Source organism: Lytechinus variegatus, chromosome 7 (genome assembly GCF_018143015.1).
Source record: "Lytechinus variegatus isolate NC3 chromosome 7, Lvar_3.0, whole genome shotgun sequence".
In the NCBI taxonomy this organism is placed as follows: Eukaryota; Metazoa; Echinodermata; class Echinoidea; order Temnopleuroida; family Toxopneustidae; genus Lytechinus; species Lytechinus variegatus.
The window spans coordinates 38265178-38282143 of record NC_054746.1 but is presented as its reverse complement, the minus strand read 5'-3'; the positions used below and the strand labels follow the sequence as shown (position 1 = coordinate 38282143).

Here is a 16966-nt window from a genome sequence, read left to right as displayed (position 1 = left end):
GCACATACATCTTTTCAATTATTCATGGGGGCTGAGCATTATAAATCACTTGCCATGTCAATAAATAACCCATTTTGGGCACAGGTATTGTTTGCCTTTTCAGATCTTACCCGCCTTCTTGTTGATGACGTTGCATGTCAAGCCCTTTGGAATAATCCAAAAATTAAAATGAATGATAATGTAATATTTTTCAGGTCTTGGTGTGTTAATGGGGTGCGTTTTGTTAATGATATTTTAGGAACAGATGGAAAATTTCTCTCATATTTTGATTTTCAACGCAAATACAATATACAAGTAAATTTTCTTCAATATTATGGCCTATGCAACGCCATTAGATACAGTTTCAATAAACATGTAATACCAAAATCTATGGAACCTATCATTCCAGAAGCACTGCTTTTGATAATAAAATTTAAAAAAGGTTGTGCTCACATTTACAATATTTTTTTGAAGTATAAGTTGAAGCATTGCAAAAGTCTCATAAAATGGAAACAGATGTTTGACTTTGACAACACCATATGGAGGTTTTACTATCAGTTACCCTTTTATTCTACTGCAGATGTCAACATGAGGTGGTTTCAGTTCAAAATAATGAATAGAATTATTTATATGAAAGATGCTTTGTTGCGATTTAAATTAGTTACAGATAACTTATGCACTTTTTGTAATAATAATGAAGAAACTATTATGCATACTTTTTGTTTTTGTGCCCACACAAACGAAATATGGTCTCAACTCGAAATCTGGTTTTCTCGTAACAATTTGCACATCAAAATTTTAAATCAGAATAAATTATTCGGTTTTTACGGAAACAATAATGGAGCTCTTAATTGTATTTTGATAATAGTTAGAAAACAAATTTTTGCAGCAAAATGCAAACATTGTCTTCCAGTTTTCGACCATATTTTGTCTGAAATAAAATCTTATTATAGTATGGAAAAGTATATATATAAAACAAATCTGAAAGAGAAGAAATTCATAAAAAGGTGGTCATCTTTCATTTTATTACATTGAATCTCTCAGATAACATTCTAAAACACACGCACGCACGCAGGCACATATATGTATATATATGTGTGTGTGTGTGTCTGTGTGTGTGGGTATATATCTTGTATGAATTTTTTTTCTATCATTTGCATTTTGATTTTTCGTTTTTTATAAATAATATGACAATTTCATGGAATATTGTAATGTACATATTTAACTTGTGTGTCATATACTGTGTTAATCATTCAATTATGTATTGTTTGAAAATATGTATTATAATGATTTCAATAAAGGAACCCTGTGGAAGGGTTAAAAAAAAAAAAAAAAAAAAAAAAAAAGATTATTAATCATATCAATTCTAACATGCAAAAAGCAAAAACTGTCACAACTTACCCCGCCTTCCCCTACTTGTGATATTCAGAATCTTTGATTTTATAAGAAAATGTTAAAATTTGATTTAGGAAATATATTTTGAAATTAAAATGTGTTATTTTTCTTTTGCAGAAATATCAGATTGACTTTAAAATATCACTTGCTTCAATGTCAATGAATTTCATTGTATAAAATAGTACAATGCCTTTGTGTCCTTAAAAAGTTAAGTGTGTAGCACTTTCTAAGGGAAGTAGATGTGAGCAAAATTACCTGTGAAATTTGATAAGCCTGTCATTCTTTTTTTTCCTTGTGTGAGAAAACTTTATTGTAGTATATAGACAATACAATAATAACCAAATTCTACATTATCTTAATCAATCCTTTTCAACTTTGAACCTGCAGTGATACAGCAGTAATTAGATCACCTGACTGCATTTTGTGTGTAAATCACATGATTCATCACCCTGATGACAGCCCAGAGATGGGATCAAGCTTGGACTTGTTAATTGTCCAAAATATTTAAATGATCAATAACAAAAGCATAAATAGTACATGTTCAAACAAATCACCTGTAACCACATGATATATTTTCCTCTAAATTATGCCCCCACCCCTGATACACATACTCTGAAAAGCCATTTTGAAAGTGACTTCTACAATGAGCATGCTTGCAAAGAATGCTACCCAAGTCCTAATAACTGCTTAGATTTCAGTTAATAAAAAGGCTGAGTAATAGATTCATATAGATTCATACCCAATTTACCCCTCCATAGTTTTTCCTGAATTTAAGAAAGAGTTGATGCTATCCCATCTTTTGTACTCTTAAAATTTTAAGTGAAAGTCTGATAATGGAAGAAAAATAAACATGTATGTTTGCAAAAATGATTGTTCTAATACCTGATATGAGTGACTGATTTCTTAGTATCCAACCTTTTTTCCAGGATGTATGAAGAGTGCAAAGGAAACTGCTAACTTCCTGCATGCACAGTTCATTTATAATTCAATATTTCAATAATTTTACTGCATGTCTTCTGAATGAAAGCTTACATTGATCGTATTTCCGTCTGTACAGTGTAAACTTTTATCGGTTGGCACTGGTATATTGTTTTATTATTGACGTCTTTGATTCAGTATTTATCTTTAGAGTGCTGTATACAAGATTTTCCAAGCACACAGGAGGGCTGACTAAGTATTAACACTATTTGAAGGAAGAAGACAAAAATGCATTTTTAGTGTTCACTCAAATACCTCCCCTCTATATCTTTGAATTTGTTTGCTCACAGATGCTCAGTCATCAGCTAATTCATTTTGATTTTCAAAAAGCTTTAGTGTAATAATGTATTAAGAAAATCATGATTTTAATTGATAATATGGATAATGAATGTACAGAAAAAATGTGTATGAAGGTGTTCTTATCTCATTTAAATTGTTAAATTGCATTTATAGAATTTAGATTACAAATTTAAATGGAAAATGCCCTTTTTGCATATAAAGCAAGTCAATTTCTGAATTAAAAATTTTACTTTTCTGTGTTATATGCTGACTTAAGAACTTACAATGGTCTTTGCTGTAGACGTACATGTCTGTATGCTTTCCTGAGGAGCGTTTCATGAAAGGACTTACAGTCAGACATTTTATCCGACAAATCTTGTTTTATCCAACAGTCACTATAGTAACAGTGCTTTTCAGCCAATCAAAACCAAGGAAAGCTGTCAGACCTGACAACTTAATATCAGACAAAAAAATTTATGAAACTCTTTCCAGGTTTGTGTCTTCTGGTGGAGCGTTTCATGAAAGGACTTGTCAGACGTTTTATCCGACAAATCCTGTTTTACCCGACAGTTACTATAGTAACAGTGCTTCTCAACCAATCAGAATCCAGGAAAGTTGTCAGATCTGACAACCTGTCGGACAAAAATATTGATGAAACGCCCCCCAGGTTAATCGTAATCTTGTCTACATCAAAAAGTTCACTATAAATCTTGATTCAATTCAAGTTTGAACTTTTACCTTGGTTGTAGTATTGCAGTTATTTTTGTTCTTATTAGTATTATTAGATATTTTCTAAAATTTATCACACTGTCCATCTAAAGAGTAAACAGGAACCATTGGGGTCTTTTGGTAATGTACTCATATCCTGGATGCCAGTATGGTAGTGATAATAGTTGGAAAAACATGTTATTGATCAGTGAAATATCAGTCAGGGTACTTGTAACCCAGGAGAAGCTAAACTGGGATGAGGTTTTGAGTTTGAAGCGACATTGGTATGGTCAAGAAGAAATGCATAGATGCAATCATGCAAGTCATTGGGGGAAAAATGATTATACCCTTGGTGTTAATATATGAAAAAAAAACTTTTTTCTGATGTTTAAGGAAATTCTAAGAAGAGGATATAAGATTCTGAAGTTAGGTGTGATATTTCCTTTATTAATCAAACTTAAACCTCAACAGGGATTTTATTTTTACTCCAGCTTTAGCTCATTTACCTTGGTCAAGTTCATGTATGTTAGATGAAATAAGTGTCTAAATTTACAGGGTGTAATTCTCTTTGCAGGGTTATAAGATAAACCATGTATATATCCTCTTATTTTTGCTTACAATTTTTTTTGCTGTTATTTATTTCACATTGTTCAGATTTATTTATGTATCTTCATTCCATGCATGATTTGTAGTTTGAGAATTTATAATGTACAATTACAGGGAGGGACTTGTATTCAAATATTAACAAGACATAGTGTTTTAATCCAAAGGGATGTTCCAGACTGAAAATAATATAATTTGAAGAGATAAAGCTAAAAGTGATAAACAAGATACTGACAATTTTATCAAAATCAGAAAATTAATGAAAAAGTTACAACATTTAAAGTTTTACATTATTTCAGTGAAGTGTTCTATGCACATCTTCATGAATATTAATTGAAGAAGCTGATGATTATTTTCTATTGATATTACATTTATTCATTTTATACTCCAAGAATGAAATGAATTAGATTGACTACTGATTTAATGTGTAAGATACTCATTCCTGCAACATATTCTATTACATTATGGGAGATGTGTTTTACAAACACATGTATGAATTTTTTGATAAAATTTTAATTTCATGTAATAATATTAAGAAAAGGGAAAGTCAGGACATGATGTCATCAGCCGACCTATTGCATGAATGCACATAACTGTTTTTACAAAATATTGCTAAAACTTTTGAATTCTATAACTTTGTTATTTCTTATCAGATTTTGATGAAATATTCAGCGCTTTTCTTGTTGAATTGTAGGCCTACTCTATTTCTGTAGGTATAATTATTACTTACAGCCCAGTGTACCCCTTTAAGCCCTTGTACATTTACATTGTAATGAAACATACAATAATAATTGTAAATCACTAGTATTGATTCTTTATGCATGTGTTTTCTTTTCATATGAAGAAATTTAATAAAACCCTGGGTTTTTTGTTTGTTTTTTATTTATCCAGGGATGTGGAATCAGGTGAAAGTATCTTGGACCTAGTGGTCAGTGGATTGGTCATTCTCAACATGACCAGTGGTCATCTTATCAAAGAAATACCATTACACTTATCAAAGGTCAGTGAGAATCACTTAGTTCTACTTTCATATCTGTATCAGTGTATTTTTCACTTGTTTTGATTATCAAACAATAGATTCATTATCATATGGTGAAGGTTATCATATGTTCACTGTTAAAGTGAATATTATAATTAAAAAATATTGATGGTGTCCCCCCCCCCCCCTATTTGCAAGTCTAAAGATGTTGACTACTTTACTATTGTGTCTGGTCACCAGACATCACTGCACATAAAGACCTAAATTATGGAAATAATTACCCATGATAAGGTTAATGGTTGAAAATGAATTAGAAAAGATCAGCACATTTACATTTTGGTGATAATAGAAAATATTTGGTTCTAGACTGAGACAAAAATATTCAGGTTTTTTAATGAGTGTAATGATTGATAAAAGGCAGGCTTGAATTTAGAATGAAAATTTATTTCTTAGAACAGTTTATCAAACAAAGTGAAAGTGGACTAAGATAAGAATAAGATATAATTCATGTTGATGTCAAAAGAAAAGATATGAACAGTCAGGATTGTGTGTAGTTGTACATTGGAAAATCCAGGAAAGTTTCTTACATGATCAATGGTTTTAGATAAACCTCCTGTGTAAGTTCAGGCCAATGATGAACCTGTAAGTACTGCACTATTGGTATGAAAAAAAAATCACATTGAGAGAACTCTATGTGGAAAGTACATAGCCAAGGATACTGAACCCATATGATTGCTTTCTATCCTTGCCAGCAATCAGATCCATTCCCAGCCTATCTGTTATATCCTCCCACCATCGTTGACCTGGACAATCGTCATGGACCAACAGAGGTCATCATTGCAACCACATCAGGTCTACTGCACGTTGTCGATATCAAGGGACAGGCAAGATCAGGTTTCCCTCTACAGCTAGAGGGGGGAGCCATCATGGGACAGGTCAGTTGTTTATGATTCATTTAATGAAATTTAAAGTATAAGAAATTGTTTTAATGTATTGTACAAAGTTAGATCTCGTAGAGCTAGATAGAATATGTTTAATAGTTTATTTATATAGGCTTTGAAAGTTTGTATTGTATGTGCAGAAATTAGGCGATGTTGAGATTTGCAGAGACATGATGTATTAGTCGTGATAAGGAGTGGATTTTTTTTTATTTTGATAAGTTTTTGAAAAGGAAATGTTATTCCCAAAGCATAATCCATCCTTTTGTTTAATAACATGTTAAATGCAACTAGTATCACACCTCATGAGATGGCCATTATCTTTTCAGTTTGACTCAATGACCTGCAAGTTTTATTGATCAAATGTTACTCCCAAGTCATAAAATTGTCAAAGAAAACAATTTATATATGACTGATTAAAGTCTTGCTTCTATCACTCAATCATCCAAGTATTGCCACAGGTTTATTGATTCAAATAAACAAAAATGGAATCTAGAACAACTTCATCATGTGATGTCACTTACCATTCTTGTAATATTATTCCAATAATTTAATCATTTCCTCCATAAAAGGGTTCATAAAACGGTAATGAGGTAATACCACGAGTCCTGACATATTTTCATGAATTTATACAAACTTTGAAACAGATCACTGTTGATGACCTGGACAGTGATGGCATCTTGGAGATGATTGTCCTCCAGACTTCTGGTGATGTCACATGTGTCAGTCGCCATGGTAACAAAGTGTGGTCTTCCAAGATATCAGGTGGTTCCATGCCTGGATCCAGATTGGTTGATCTTGATGGTGATGGCGTGATGGATGTTATCATACCTACAAGTGATGGGTAGGAATGCAAACACCTTTCTTTCTGTGCAGTAGAAATGATTCTTGCTAGCAATACAAAGATTCACCAAGCATTTCTTGAGAGATAGTTTCATGCTTCAGAAATAATGTGGGAATTTTTTTTTTACTTTGGACATTTTTGCTGTAAATTTTACCTTAACTACATTTGTACTTTGTTTTTATATAATGGTTGCTTTTAATAATCTGTGGGTTCATGGAAACTTAAAGGTTGCTTTGAATTGAATTAAAATATTTTCTTAATTGTAACTTTTGTAGTTTGTAATATTTGTTAAACTTTATTCCTTTTTGATGTTACTTCACTTTCAGAAAGAATGAAATGCAATAAGATGAAATTTCCTTTAATTGAAAATGAGTTGATTTTTCATTATCCATTCAAGTTAACTGTGTTAGGTGTTCTTGACTTTTAATATTGTTGATTATGGTAAGAAATCACACATAATATAGTGTAAACCAACCATCTGTTCTTAGACCCATGTTACTTTAATGCAAGCAGCATTGTTGCAAATGTTATTTAAATTTATGTTTTATTCTACTAACCCTAAAAGGAATGTTTGGGCATTATCAGGCAAGACTGGTACCCATTTACAACATTGGCCTGTGTACGTAGGAAGCAGACTTGTATCAAATATTGTAATCACCAGTCTCATAAAGTCATCTCGACATCCAGTTGTGGTAAGTGTTTGGATTGATTCCTATTCTCTACCTCACTGCTTTATGAAATTCAGTCCTGACATTTTGTCTGAAAATTTTCAATGAGATTGTATATAAACAGAGAAATTAGCAGGCCTGTATAAATCTACACAATTGTTATGCCCCCCCAGACAAAAAATAGATGGGGCTTTAATTGTTGCACCACCCCCCATATTGAAGAGTATCGGACAGATTTCATTGCTTATGGTTTATCGCAGTGAAATACGTGTGAAATACTAGTTTTGATAATGGATTAGATTAGATAATTCACAATTCTGGTAGAAAGGTACTTTGAACCAGTAGCATGTGTTCATAAACAGTAATTGAAAGGTTATTGTAACAGAAATAATAGTTTATGAACAAATACAATGAGTCTTAACTCACAGATTGTCACATGATCATCTTGTGGTGGTTTTTGTTGTCTGTCTCGTAGATAATTATATTAACCTTTCTCTGTCTATGTATTGTTTTCAGTTGCAATTCAATAAAACATTTGTTTTCAACACTGCCAATTCAATAAAACAGACACTTGTTTTAGAAAATAGTTATCAATGAACTTCACAATAGAAACTACTATGAAGTATGGAATGTTGTGAGATTTTGATATGACAATGCAAGGAATGACTTTAAAACTTGTGCAATTTGTTTTCTTTGAAAACGTTTCTAAGATATTGATCATGCCGTCACGGAAGCAATGTTGGCACCTCTGAGTAAAAGATATTTAGAAGGAAATAAAGAGAGTTGTGGTTCTAGTGAAATTACTGTATCAAAATATGTTGTGGTTTAAGCCATATTCTTTTTATTTCTCATGTCTGGTTTCAATGATTGTTCTTGAAGTCTTGATATATAAGTGTGGGAAATATGTTTTTTCATGAGAATGAAAGAATTTTAGTCAAGTTTCTGTGACTCATGATGTATGTGTGCTATAAGAGTAACTCTGTATTTGCATGTTTTAAGGGATGCTAATGGTAAATTATTAATAAGGTGATAATTGAGATAATTCCAAGAAGTCAACTGTATTTTATCTTGATAAAGATTTGCCTCATGATGATTTATTTTGAGCACATTACGTAAAACTCAAAATTGGGGAAAAATTACTTCCTTGCTTAGAATTGCTTTTCAAGTATAATTTACACTTTTTTTATTTATTGATCAACACTATGATTTTTTTTAAATGGAACACTGATTTTATTGATTAAGAATTTTTAATGTTTTTCTTTCTTCTAATCTATACAGATAACTGTAGGATATGATGGCAACTTGTACATTATATCCCCATCACATAATGGTGAAGAAGGTCCATGTATTGAGACTATTGCACTTGGTGAAAGTTCACTGACCTCTGTACATATGGCAGACATGATTCCATCAATGCCTGGTGTAGAGATGATAGCTGCCACCACCCATGGTAGTATCATGCTCCTGTCTACCCAAAACCAAGAGATAGATAGCGAGGGTCTGGAAGACCTCACATGGATGGATACAACAAGTGATGACAAATTTGCGTACAAAGAGGCAAAGGTAACGCATGGTTCTTGGCTTGGATATTGTTTTTCATGTAACTTGAATATCTATTATCATTCATATATCTCACCATTCTTAAAAACTAAGAAACTTAATATTTAATCTTGAAGATGTCGTTCATTTTCTGTTAGCCAAGCACTATTCTGTAGTATCCAATCAAAACTTATTCCAATTTGAGTTATTTTTAAAAGAAAAAAGTGTCAATACAGTTGCTCTTGCATAACATGTAGTTGTACAAAAGCAGAACAGTTTTATCAAATCTTAATCTTTTCTGAAAGTGATAGAAGAGGGAGATGGGTTATTATACAACTTGATTGGCATGTAGTTAATTACACAGGAAATGTCATACTGAAATTAACCCAAGCAGGTGCGTAATGTACAAGTGTGGTGTAATGTACATGGCTATAATGAAGATATGTACTTGAAATCAACACGGAATGAATGAATTTCTTAACCACAATTGGTAAACAAGGAGGAATGTTGTAAATTTTCTTTGGTTTGAAAACACCAGTTCTAAAATGCAGGACTTGTGATGCAGAATAAGCTGTACAATTTTAGGTGTTATGAATGAATAATCAAATGAATAAAGAAAGAAAGAAGTATATTCATTCATTATTTACAATAAGTTATTTAATAAAGGAAGACATAATGAGTTAATAGATAATGAAACGGAAGTAAATAAGCACATCTTTTAACACATTTCTTTATTTTAGTATGGTGTATTTGTGAGGAGAGAGACTAAGCAGAAATCTTACATCAGTGGTACAAGTTTCATCATAGATTTTCACATCGAAGATGAAAACAAATCAAGTGGAGATAATTCATATGTAATTCAGGTAATTTGATATTTTTTCATCATATACGGTAGATCGTTGATTTGTTAGGGTAAATGTAATGTTTCTAAGGGGAGACATTGAAATAACTGATAAAATCTATTCTTACTTTGTTGACACATTCACTTCATATTGATATTTTGAGACACCAATTCTCAAATCTTTTAATCAAATATGAAAATACTTTGAGGATATTTCTCCCTCGTGTACATTTTGAAAATACTCATGCAAATTGAATATGAAAGTGTTAACTGTCTGTCTTGATGGTTTCTCTGATGATATCTTGTGTTTATCAATCCTTTAGATTTGCACATAATAATATCTCCCCCCCCCAAAAAAAACACAATAAAATATAAAAAAATAAAACAGTGAATGGCACTTTCAAGTTTCATTGTACAAAGAAAGAGATCTGAACATTTTAGAATGTTATGTTAGACATGAAAATGAATTTGTGATAATTACCGTGTTTACACGTGCACCGGCTTTTGGTTTATCTTGCACCGCGTTTACACGCTGTCACAGCTCAAGGTGCAGAATTGGCTCGCGTGGCAAAAGTCTGAAATGATCTGCGCACCAACATTATACGTCATAATAAAGACAACGCTAGATCCGTGCACGTACAAGTACGTCACAATGGTAAAGTAAATGAAATGCGCACCAATTGACGATGCAGAATTGGCTTTCTGTTTACACGTAGAAAAAGCCAATTCTGCATTTGCTCGCGGTTCTGAACCTACTACTTTGGTGTTGCAAATTGCTGATTCTGCACCGAGAGCCGATGCAAGTTAATCGCGTTTACACATAACAAAAAAGCTGATGAAGCGTGTAAATACGGTAAATGTTGTAACTGTGATTTATCTTTATTTTGTAGGTTTTTGCTGGTTCAATTTGCCTTCATCCTGGTACAACCTATTCTCAGCCTGGTTTATATTCCCTCAATGTAGCAACACCTAATCATCCTACTACAGTATTAGTTGAAATTCATTTGATCAACCAACATGGTCACATCTTTGTTGACTCATTCCCTGTCAGGTAGGATTCTCATTTTCAGATTATGTCTGTAAAATAGTCACATACTAGAAAATACGTTTTGGTAATCCCAATATGTAGCCTATTCATGCTAATTGAATCAATTTCAATTGGAATATCCAGAGTGATTTAATTTTGTCAAGCCTTAGAGTATAGTCCTTGTTTTAGTTTAAACAGGTTACTTTTCTCTTAAGCCCAGCCCACACTGTGCAGTGTGATTGCATTAAGATCTGATTGCAACAGAATCACAGTGTGTACCAACCTGCAATGCGCTGAAATTGTTGCAGAAGAATAACAGACCTAATCTCATACATTTGACATGTCAAATCTTCCTGTGATTCTTCTGCGACTTTGATAATTTGAGCGAATCAGATTTGCCGTAGACGTCACAACCAAATTGATGTGCTGCGCTGCTGCAGCGCTGACAACGTATGCATAAAAGAGGAGGTGCCATGGAGTTCGCAGAGTTGTTGCAATGTGTGTGCTGGCCTGTGATGCAATTGCACTGAGATGCGATTTGCAGCTTGTTGCAATGGGATCATAGTGCATCCACATTGCATAATGTGTGCTGGGCTTAAGATTCAACAATTTTTTGAGGTTAGAAATATATTGCATGCACAATGTCTGCTTTAGCACTTAACCAAGGATCTCTTACTAAGTCTCTTTTACATATTTGTGCAAAATAGAACCCTGGCAAATTTTGTTTTCTTTTTGCCTGAGGTAGTCAAATAAACCAAAGAAACTAATTCTGATTTTGAACACATGGATTGATATGAGGTTGGCAACAGTGGATAAATTCTTCATTCAGCAAGTGCAGTCAAACTAAACTAGTTTATGTGAAAAAGGGTGAAAGGAGACAAAGTATGTTCTTTCAAGTTTGTTATGATGTCATAAGACTATTAAGAAAAGCTCACTTACAAAAATAAGCAAGATATCTTTTCCTTTCTTGTTTGTTATAACTGTCACTCCACTCTTCATGTTAATGCTCATCAATATTGATTTTGTTTTTCTTCTACTTTGCAATTCTTCTGTCAATTTAGTTTTAATACCAAGGTTACTGATGACATCCAATGGTTACTGGTGATTCCAACCATTGCCATGGCGATTCTTCTTCTCATCCTCTATGGATATCCAGAAGTAGATCTTCTTCCAACATCTCATATATCCAAGGAGAGGTAACAGTCAGTCTACCTAGTATAAGTTGATTTCATTGTATAATTATCTAGTACATTGTAGGTTTATTGAGATGGTTTCTGAAATATACTGTACCAGATGAAATCATTTTATGAAGATGAAATCATTTTATGAAGATGAAATTATTTTATGAAGATGAAATGAAGAATTTTCAGACAAGATATATGTTTAATTTACATATGTTTTTGTCCAGTATGGCTAATTAAGTAGCTTCACTACCATTTCCAGTGTGATTTGGATGCCTTAATAACATTGAAGTAAGAAAAATATATAGTACATTATACAAAAAAATTATCCTTGAATTCCTTGAATAAATGACACAAGTAAATAATGCAGGATAATGAAGCCTTACAACACAAAAACACAACTATTGATTTTACAATTAATTTTGTGATTGATTTCCGTAATAATTATTGCAATCAATTTTAGACGTCAGTCCTCCATTCAGCTTGTGTGTTTGTTGGCCTTGGTTTCCCCCTAATGAATACAAAACAAGAAACTAGCATTATCAGCAGTGCTCTTGACATAGTGTATGATATCTTAACAAACATTTACTGATTATTGCAAGAAGTAATTATCAGGCTTTATCTATAAAGTTCCACCGATAGTAAATAGCTTGAACTGGTTGAATGGGGTATTCATTTATAACAATATTCTGAGAATGTTTAAAGAAGCTTGAAACCAGAATTCCCATATTGAGGGTTTATTGGAAATAATTGAGTAAGATTATCTCTCACAAATTAGGTTGATGAATTTGATACCACTAGATTCCTTGACCTTGGAAATTGTGGTTTAGATGCCTAAATATGATTCTAGGTTATTTAACAAGAGCTGAGATATCATTGAAAACCCTATTTTGGTGACTATTTTGTAAAATCCAAGATGTCGGCCATGTAGGGATCAGTGCAAATGTAAACATTGTTATTCGTATTCCTTATACAATAAGGTGTCCAAAAATGTAGTTTTCAATTTCTATATAAACAAATCCAGCAGATTTACATAGTGAAACATACTATATCCTGGTGTAGACTCTGAATGATATGAACGAGAACAGTATTATATTTATTGTAAAGCACTAATACCCATGAAGTATGGATTTTGCAGTTTTTTAATATAATTGAATATTTCATACATTTTTGTTTTATGTTGAGTGCAATGTATTTTGAAATAAAAATTGCAATTTTGTATAAAGGACTTTTGTTTGTTTTATTTGAAAGCCTGATTTGTTTGATAACACATTTATTCAAGTTAACAATTCCCTACCCTTGCCCCAAAAAATAATAAACTCAGTTATAGAAAAAATCAAATATGACATAATTTCTTAATGTAGTTTGTGTGTGTGGTTTTGGGATTGTATTCTGAGTATGGTATAAAAAAAAGAAACAAAGAGAATATGAATAGTTTGGAATAATTATACCAGCCCTTCATTCTCACTTGTGGATTCCTCTAATTGCAGATATAATACAGAAGATTGGCGTCTAAAATAAGTCACTTTCATTTGTAGTGTTTGTTCTCTGTTATATTGAATTGCTTCATTGCAATACAACTGTCATGTTTTCCCTTCTGATTTAATTCAGATGATTAATATATAAGTTTTAAATATTCCAATTCTGTTTCTCTCATTGCAGTGTTAGTGGTATTCTAACCTTTTTTTTTAATCGCACTGGTTTTATTTCGATCAGTTTGTATGGGCGTGGTATGAGTCTGTGGATACATTTGTGTATTTGCGTCAGGTTGCATGTGTGCGTTTTGATTGTTGATGGGGGATGTCAGATTGTGTGATGTTGGAGAAATTTATTGTGATTTTACTTGACTTGACTGTTTTGCAGTCTTGGAGGAAAGTTTATCACTAATGAACATTCGATTTCAGTAAAATCGGGAGCATAGGTGTGAAGAAAGATTGTAATTTTTCTGCTTCAAGATTCAAATTATGAACACATAACCCGTGTTGTGCGCCCAGTCAAATTCTATTCTATTGTTCCCGATCATGGTTTATCCAATCCCACTTGAAATCGTACCTGCGCCATCTGTAGTCGAAAGCTGTATCGTTACGAACATCGTATACCGCCGTTTCCTGTACACACGATAGGCGAACAAAGCTTATATTCTTCAGAGTGCTTACACAAATATTAATTCATTTGTTACACACAGTATTCCCTCAAAATCAATAAAGATGATGCTTAATAGAGGTGATATATCAAAGTCTTATAGTATTAATTTTCAGAACAAAGTTCCCTGGGTTTACGTTAAAATAAAATGGTGAATATGGGTGAGAACAACATTACTCCAATCATACCAGTATATTAAATTATATGGCATTCCGTGAATGATAATTGGAGCTACCATCCATGTACTTTTATATTTTCAATCATTTTATCTCGAGTAAAACCCGCGGAAAATCTGTACAATCGATCGTCGAAAAGTTCAAACGCCTAAAATGATATAACCGCGGGATATCTTAAGGGCACACGAGTGTAATTCATCTGCGCGCAATGCATGCCGGACAGGCGTAAGTAAAGATCACATGACTTTGTTGATTAAAATAATTCATTAAAAATAGATCAAATGTTTGTATAACAAAAGAAAAACGATAGACATAATGCTATGTTCATACTCTTTCATAATCAAGGCGTGTGGGAAGGCTAGACTGCATTTTTGTATTTCATTTTAATCATTATTACCCACAATGCAGTTCTGGTTTTTCTGGCGATGAACTGGCCGAAATTATGGTTAGTCTTATTTCAGGCCATTTAACTTTTGATTGAGCTGGTCAAGTACCTGATTAACATATCAAGTCTTAATGCACTGTTAATTGTGACTAATGTCAGTGAATTAAAGCAAAATCTATCGAGGGATTGATTTTTAATGATTTTTTGATGAGCTATGATATAACACGTGAGTGAATGGGGGTCTGTATTACTCATGTGTGCCCTTAAGGGTCATGCCACGAATTATTAATCTCTTGATCAAATGTCTACAATTCCCAACCATAAATCTCATGAAAGTTTTGGGAATTTAAAACTTCCCTATTGCAGTTCATTTTTTTTTCTCGAATACCCCACTTTCGTTATTACAGACTTGTTAGCCATTGTATGTTTTCTTCTGATCCGTAGTCAGTGCGTAGTAAGGAGTAGTATCATTCTTTTTTTTTGTAAATATTCAACATTTCATTAAAATTACTTGAGAGCCATTAAAGATCGTGGTAATATTTACAGTTGGTGATACATAGTTCTCACAGTCACGATTTGCGCCACGGTTCAAACAGTGGTCTTACTCGTGGAGCAATCGTAGTGATCTTATCAGATCATACAGATCAGTCGTGGCAATCGTATTGATCGTAGAAGAATTTTGAATGGTCCAAAAATGTTCGCGATCATTTACGAAAGGCCAATCGAGGCTTTCGTAAAGGATCACACGACAGTGTGAACGAGGTATCAACCAAGTTGGTTGTACTCTTCATTTAACCACTCCTGTATCTGTATATCCAATTCCTCTTAGCGTATATATTAATTTGCCTTATCAAATCGTGTTGCCTTAATCCTTTGTCCGATTTTACTATGAATCAAAAGAGGGCTTAAAAATTGAAACCTTATGAGAAATATTGTAATCATACCAAGATTAAAAAAAAATCTGGCTCATTACAATCCGCTTTTCAAGGCTTTGGGTGCGGTTGGACTACTGAAAATCTATGCTGTCAAACTTTTTCCAAAATTTAAGCAGATGCATTCTTCAAAGGTAAATGGTTGTGGTGAATACCCGATGCCATATTGGTGCAATTGCGGTGAATGTTTGAATAACGAAAAACCAAAGAATCTTTTGTTAACGAGCAAATATTTCATGAAAAGAAACATAGCGCAGAGGATAATCATTGAAAAGGGACGATATTTAAAAAAGACTCTTATTCCTTTTCTTTCTCTTTGGTATGAGTTGACTTACCTTTTATGTTTCTGTCATCTTGATGGGTTTTTAAAATGGGCTGAAAACGATGGAAGAAGATTTGCGATGTAACAACCTGTTACTAATCTGCATGGATTACAAGATGATAATCTATATCACAAAAGAACTTAGGGGTCTCGATGTGTAAAGAAAGCTACATCTTGCCATTTTAGCCACTTTCTCCTAAACCGTTAAGACCTGAACAATCTCTTATAACCATGAATACTACTCCTGCTATGATCTTTAAATCTTCTCTACTGGTGTCACGAGGGTTTCTTCTTTGTTATAGAGTGTCATCTTGGGAAAGACGAAGAGACAAAAGATGCAGCTAGTAACACCTAAGCCCCCTATCCTGCCCACGCGCTTGTTATTATGCATTCACAAAAACATTGAAAAATCATAAATCGAATTAGAAATAAAATACATAAACTGATACGATAGAGTTGCAAAATGCGCCTCATCATCATATTTCATTTTGTTTCCGAGTGAATTCTCCAAGCATCATTCGCCACACAATGGCGCACTGGTTAGGGTTTCAATAGGCTGCTCCCCCCGTTACAAAAGTGGTATATTTTAGATAAATCATTTGTATTTTTACTTTTCTTTTCTTTTAAACATGATAAATTTCATCGACATTTCTATTGACATCTGAATGCTTTGACTTTGTCACACGCCAGATTTTTTTGCTCGCTCGCTTAGCTCACATGCAAATTATCCGGAACAACGCACCATATCGACAACTCGGTCTCCCTTACCGCCCCTCCTATCATACGCCAGTATTCCTCTATCTTGCTTGCTCTGTTCCAGACGTTGACTATCAACATTCACCATCTACACCTGGCTATAATTGAATGGCAACGTGTTGTCATTCTCGTTACTATAGTCGAGTGATGATCATTTCATATATCTTCTATAAGAAGTAATCAAAGATGGAGCGATATCACTTCCGTATGACTACAACCATCACCGTTTTAAGAATAATCACAACAACAACAAACAAATACTACATTCCTATTCCTCTCGAGTCATGACACATC

General features: G+C 33.1%; 1 protein-coding gene across 1 annotated transcript in view; it reads left to right on the top strand.

Annotated features, from left to right (window-relative positions):
- The window catches only part of LOC121419217 (protein DEFECTIVE IN EXINE FORMATION 1-like), a 40557-nt gene extending 28467 nt beyond the window's left edge, over positions 1–12090 (top strand). Inside the window, exons 6-13 of the mRNA XM_041613576.1 lie at positions 4834–4942; positions 5674–5856; positions 6507–6703; positions 7269–7395; positions 8650–8934; positions 9651–9773; positions 10642–10802; positions 11840–12090. Of these exons, the coding sequence (XP_041469510.1) occupies positions 4834–4942; positions 5674–5856; positions 6507–6703; positions 7269–7395; positions 8650–8934; positions 9651–9773; positions 10642–10802; positions 11840–11978 (1324 nt within the window). The 3' untranslated portion in view covers positions 11979–12090. The remainder of the gene's footprint in view (positions 1–4833; positions 4943–5673; positions 5857–6506; positions 6704–7268; positions 7396–8649; positions 8935–9650; positions 9774–10641; positions 10803–11839) is intronic.
- Positions 12091–16966: the final 4876 nt, after the last annotated feature.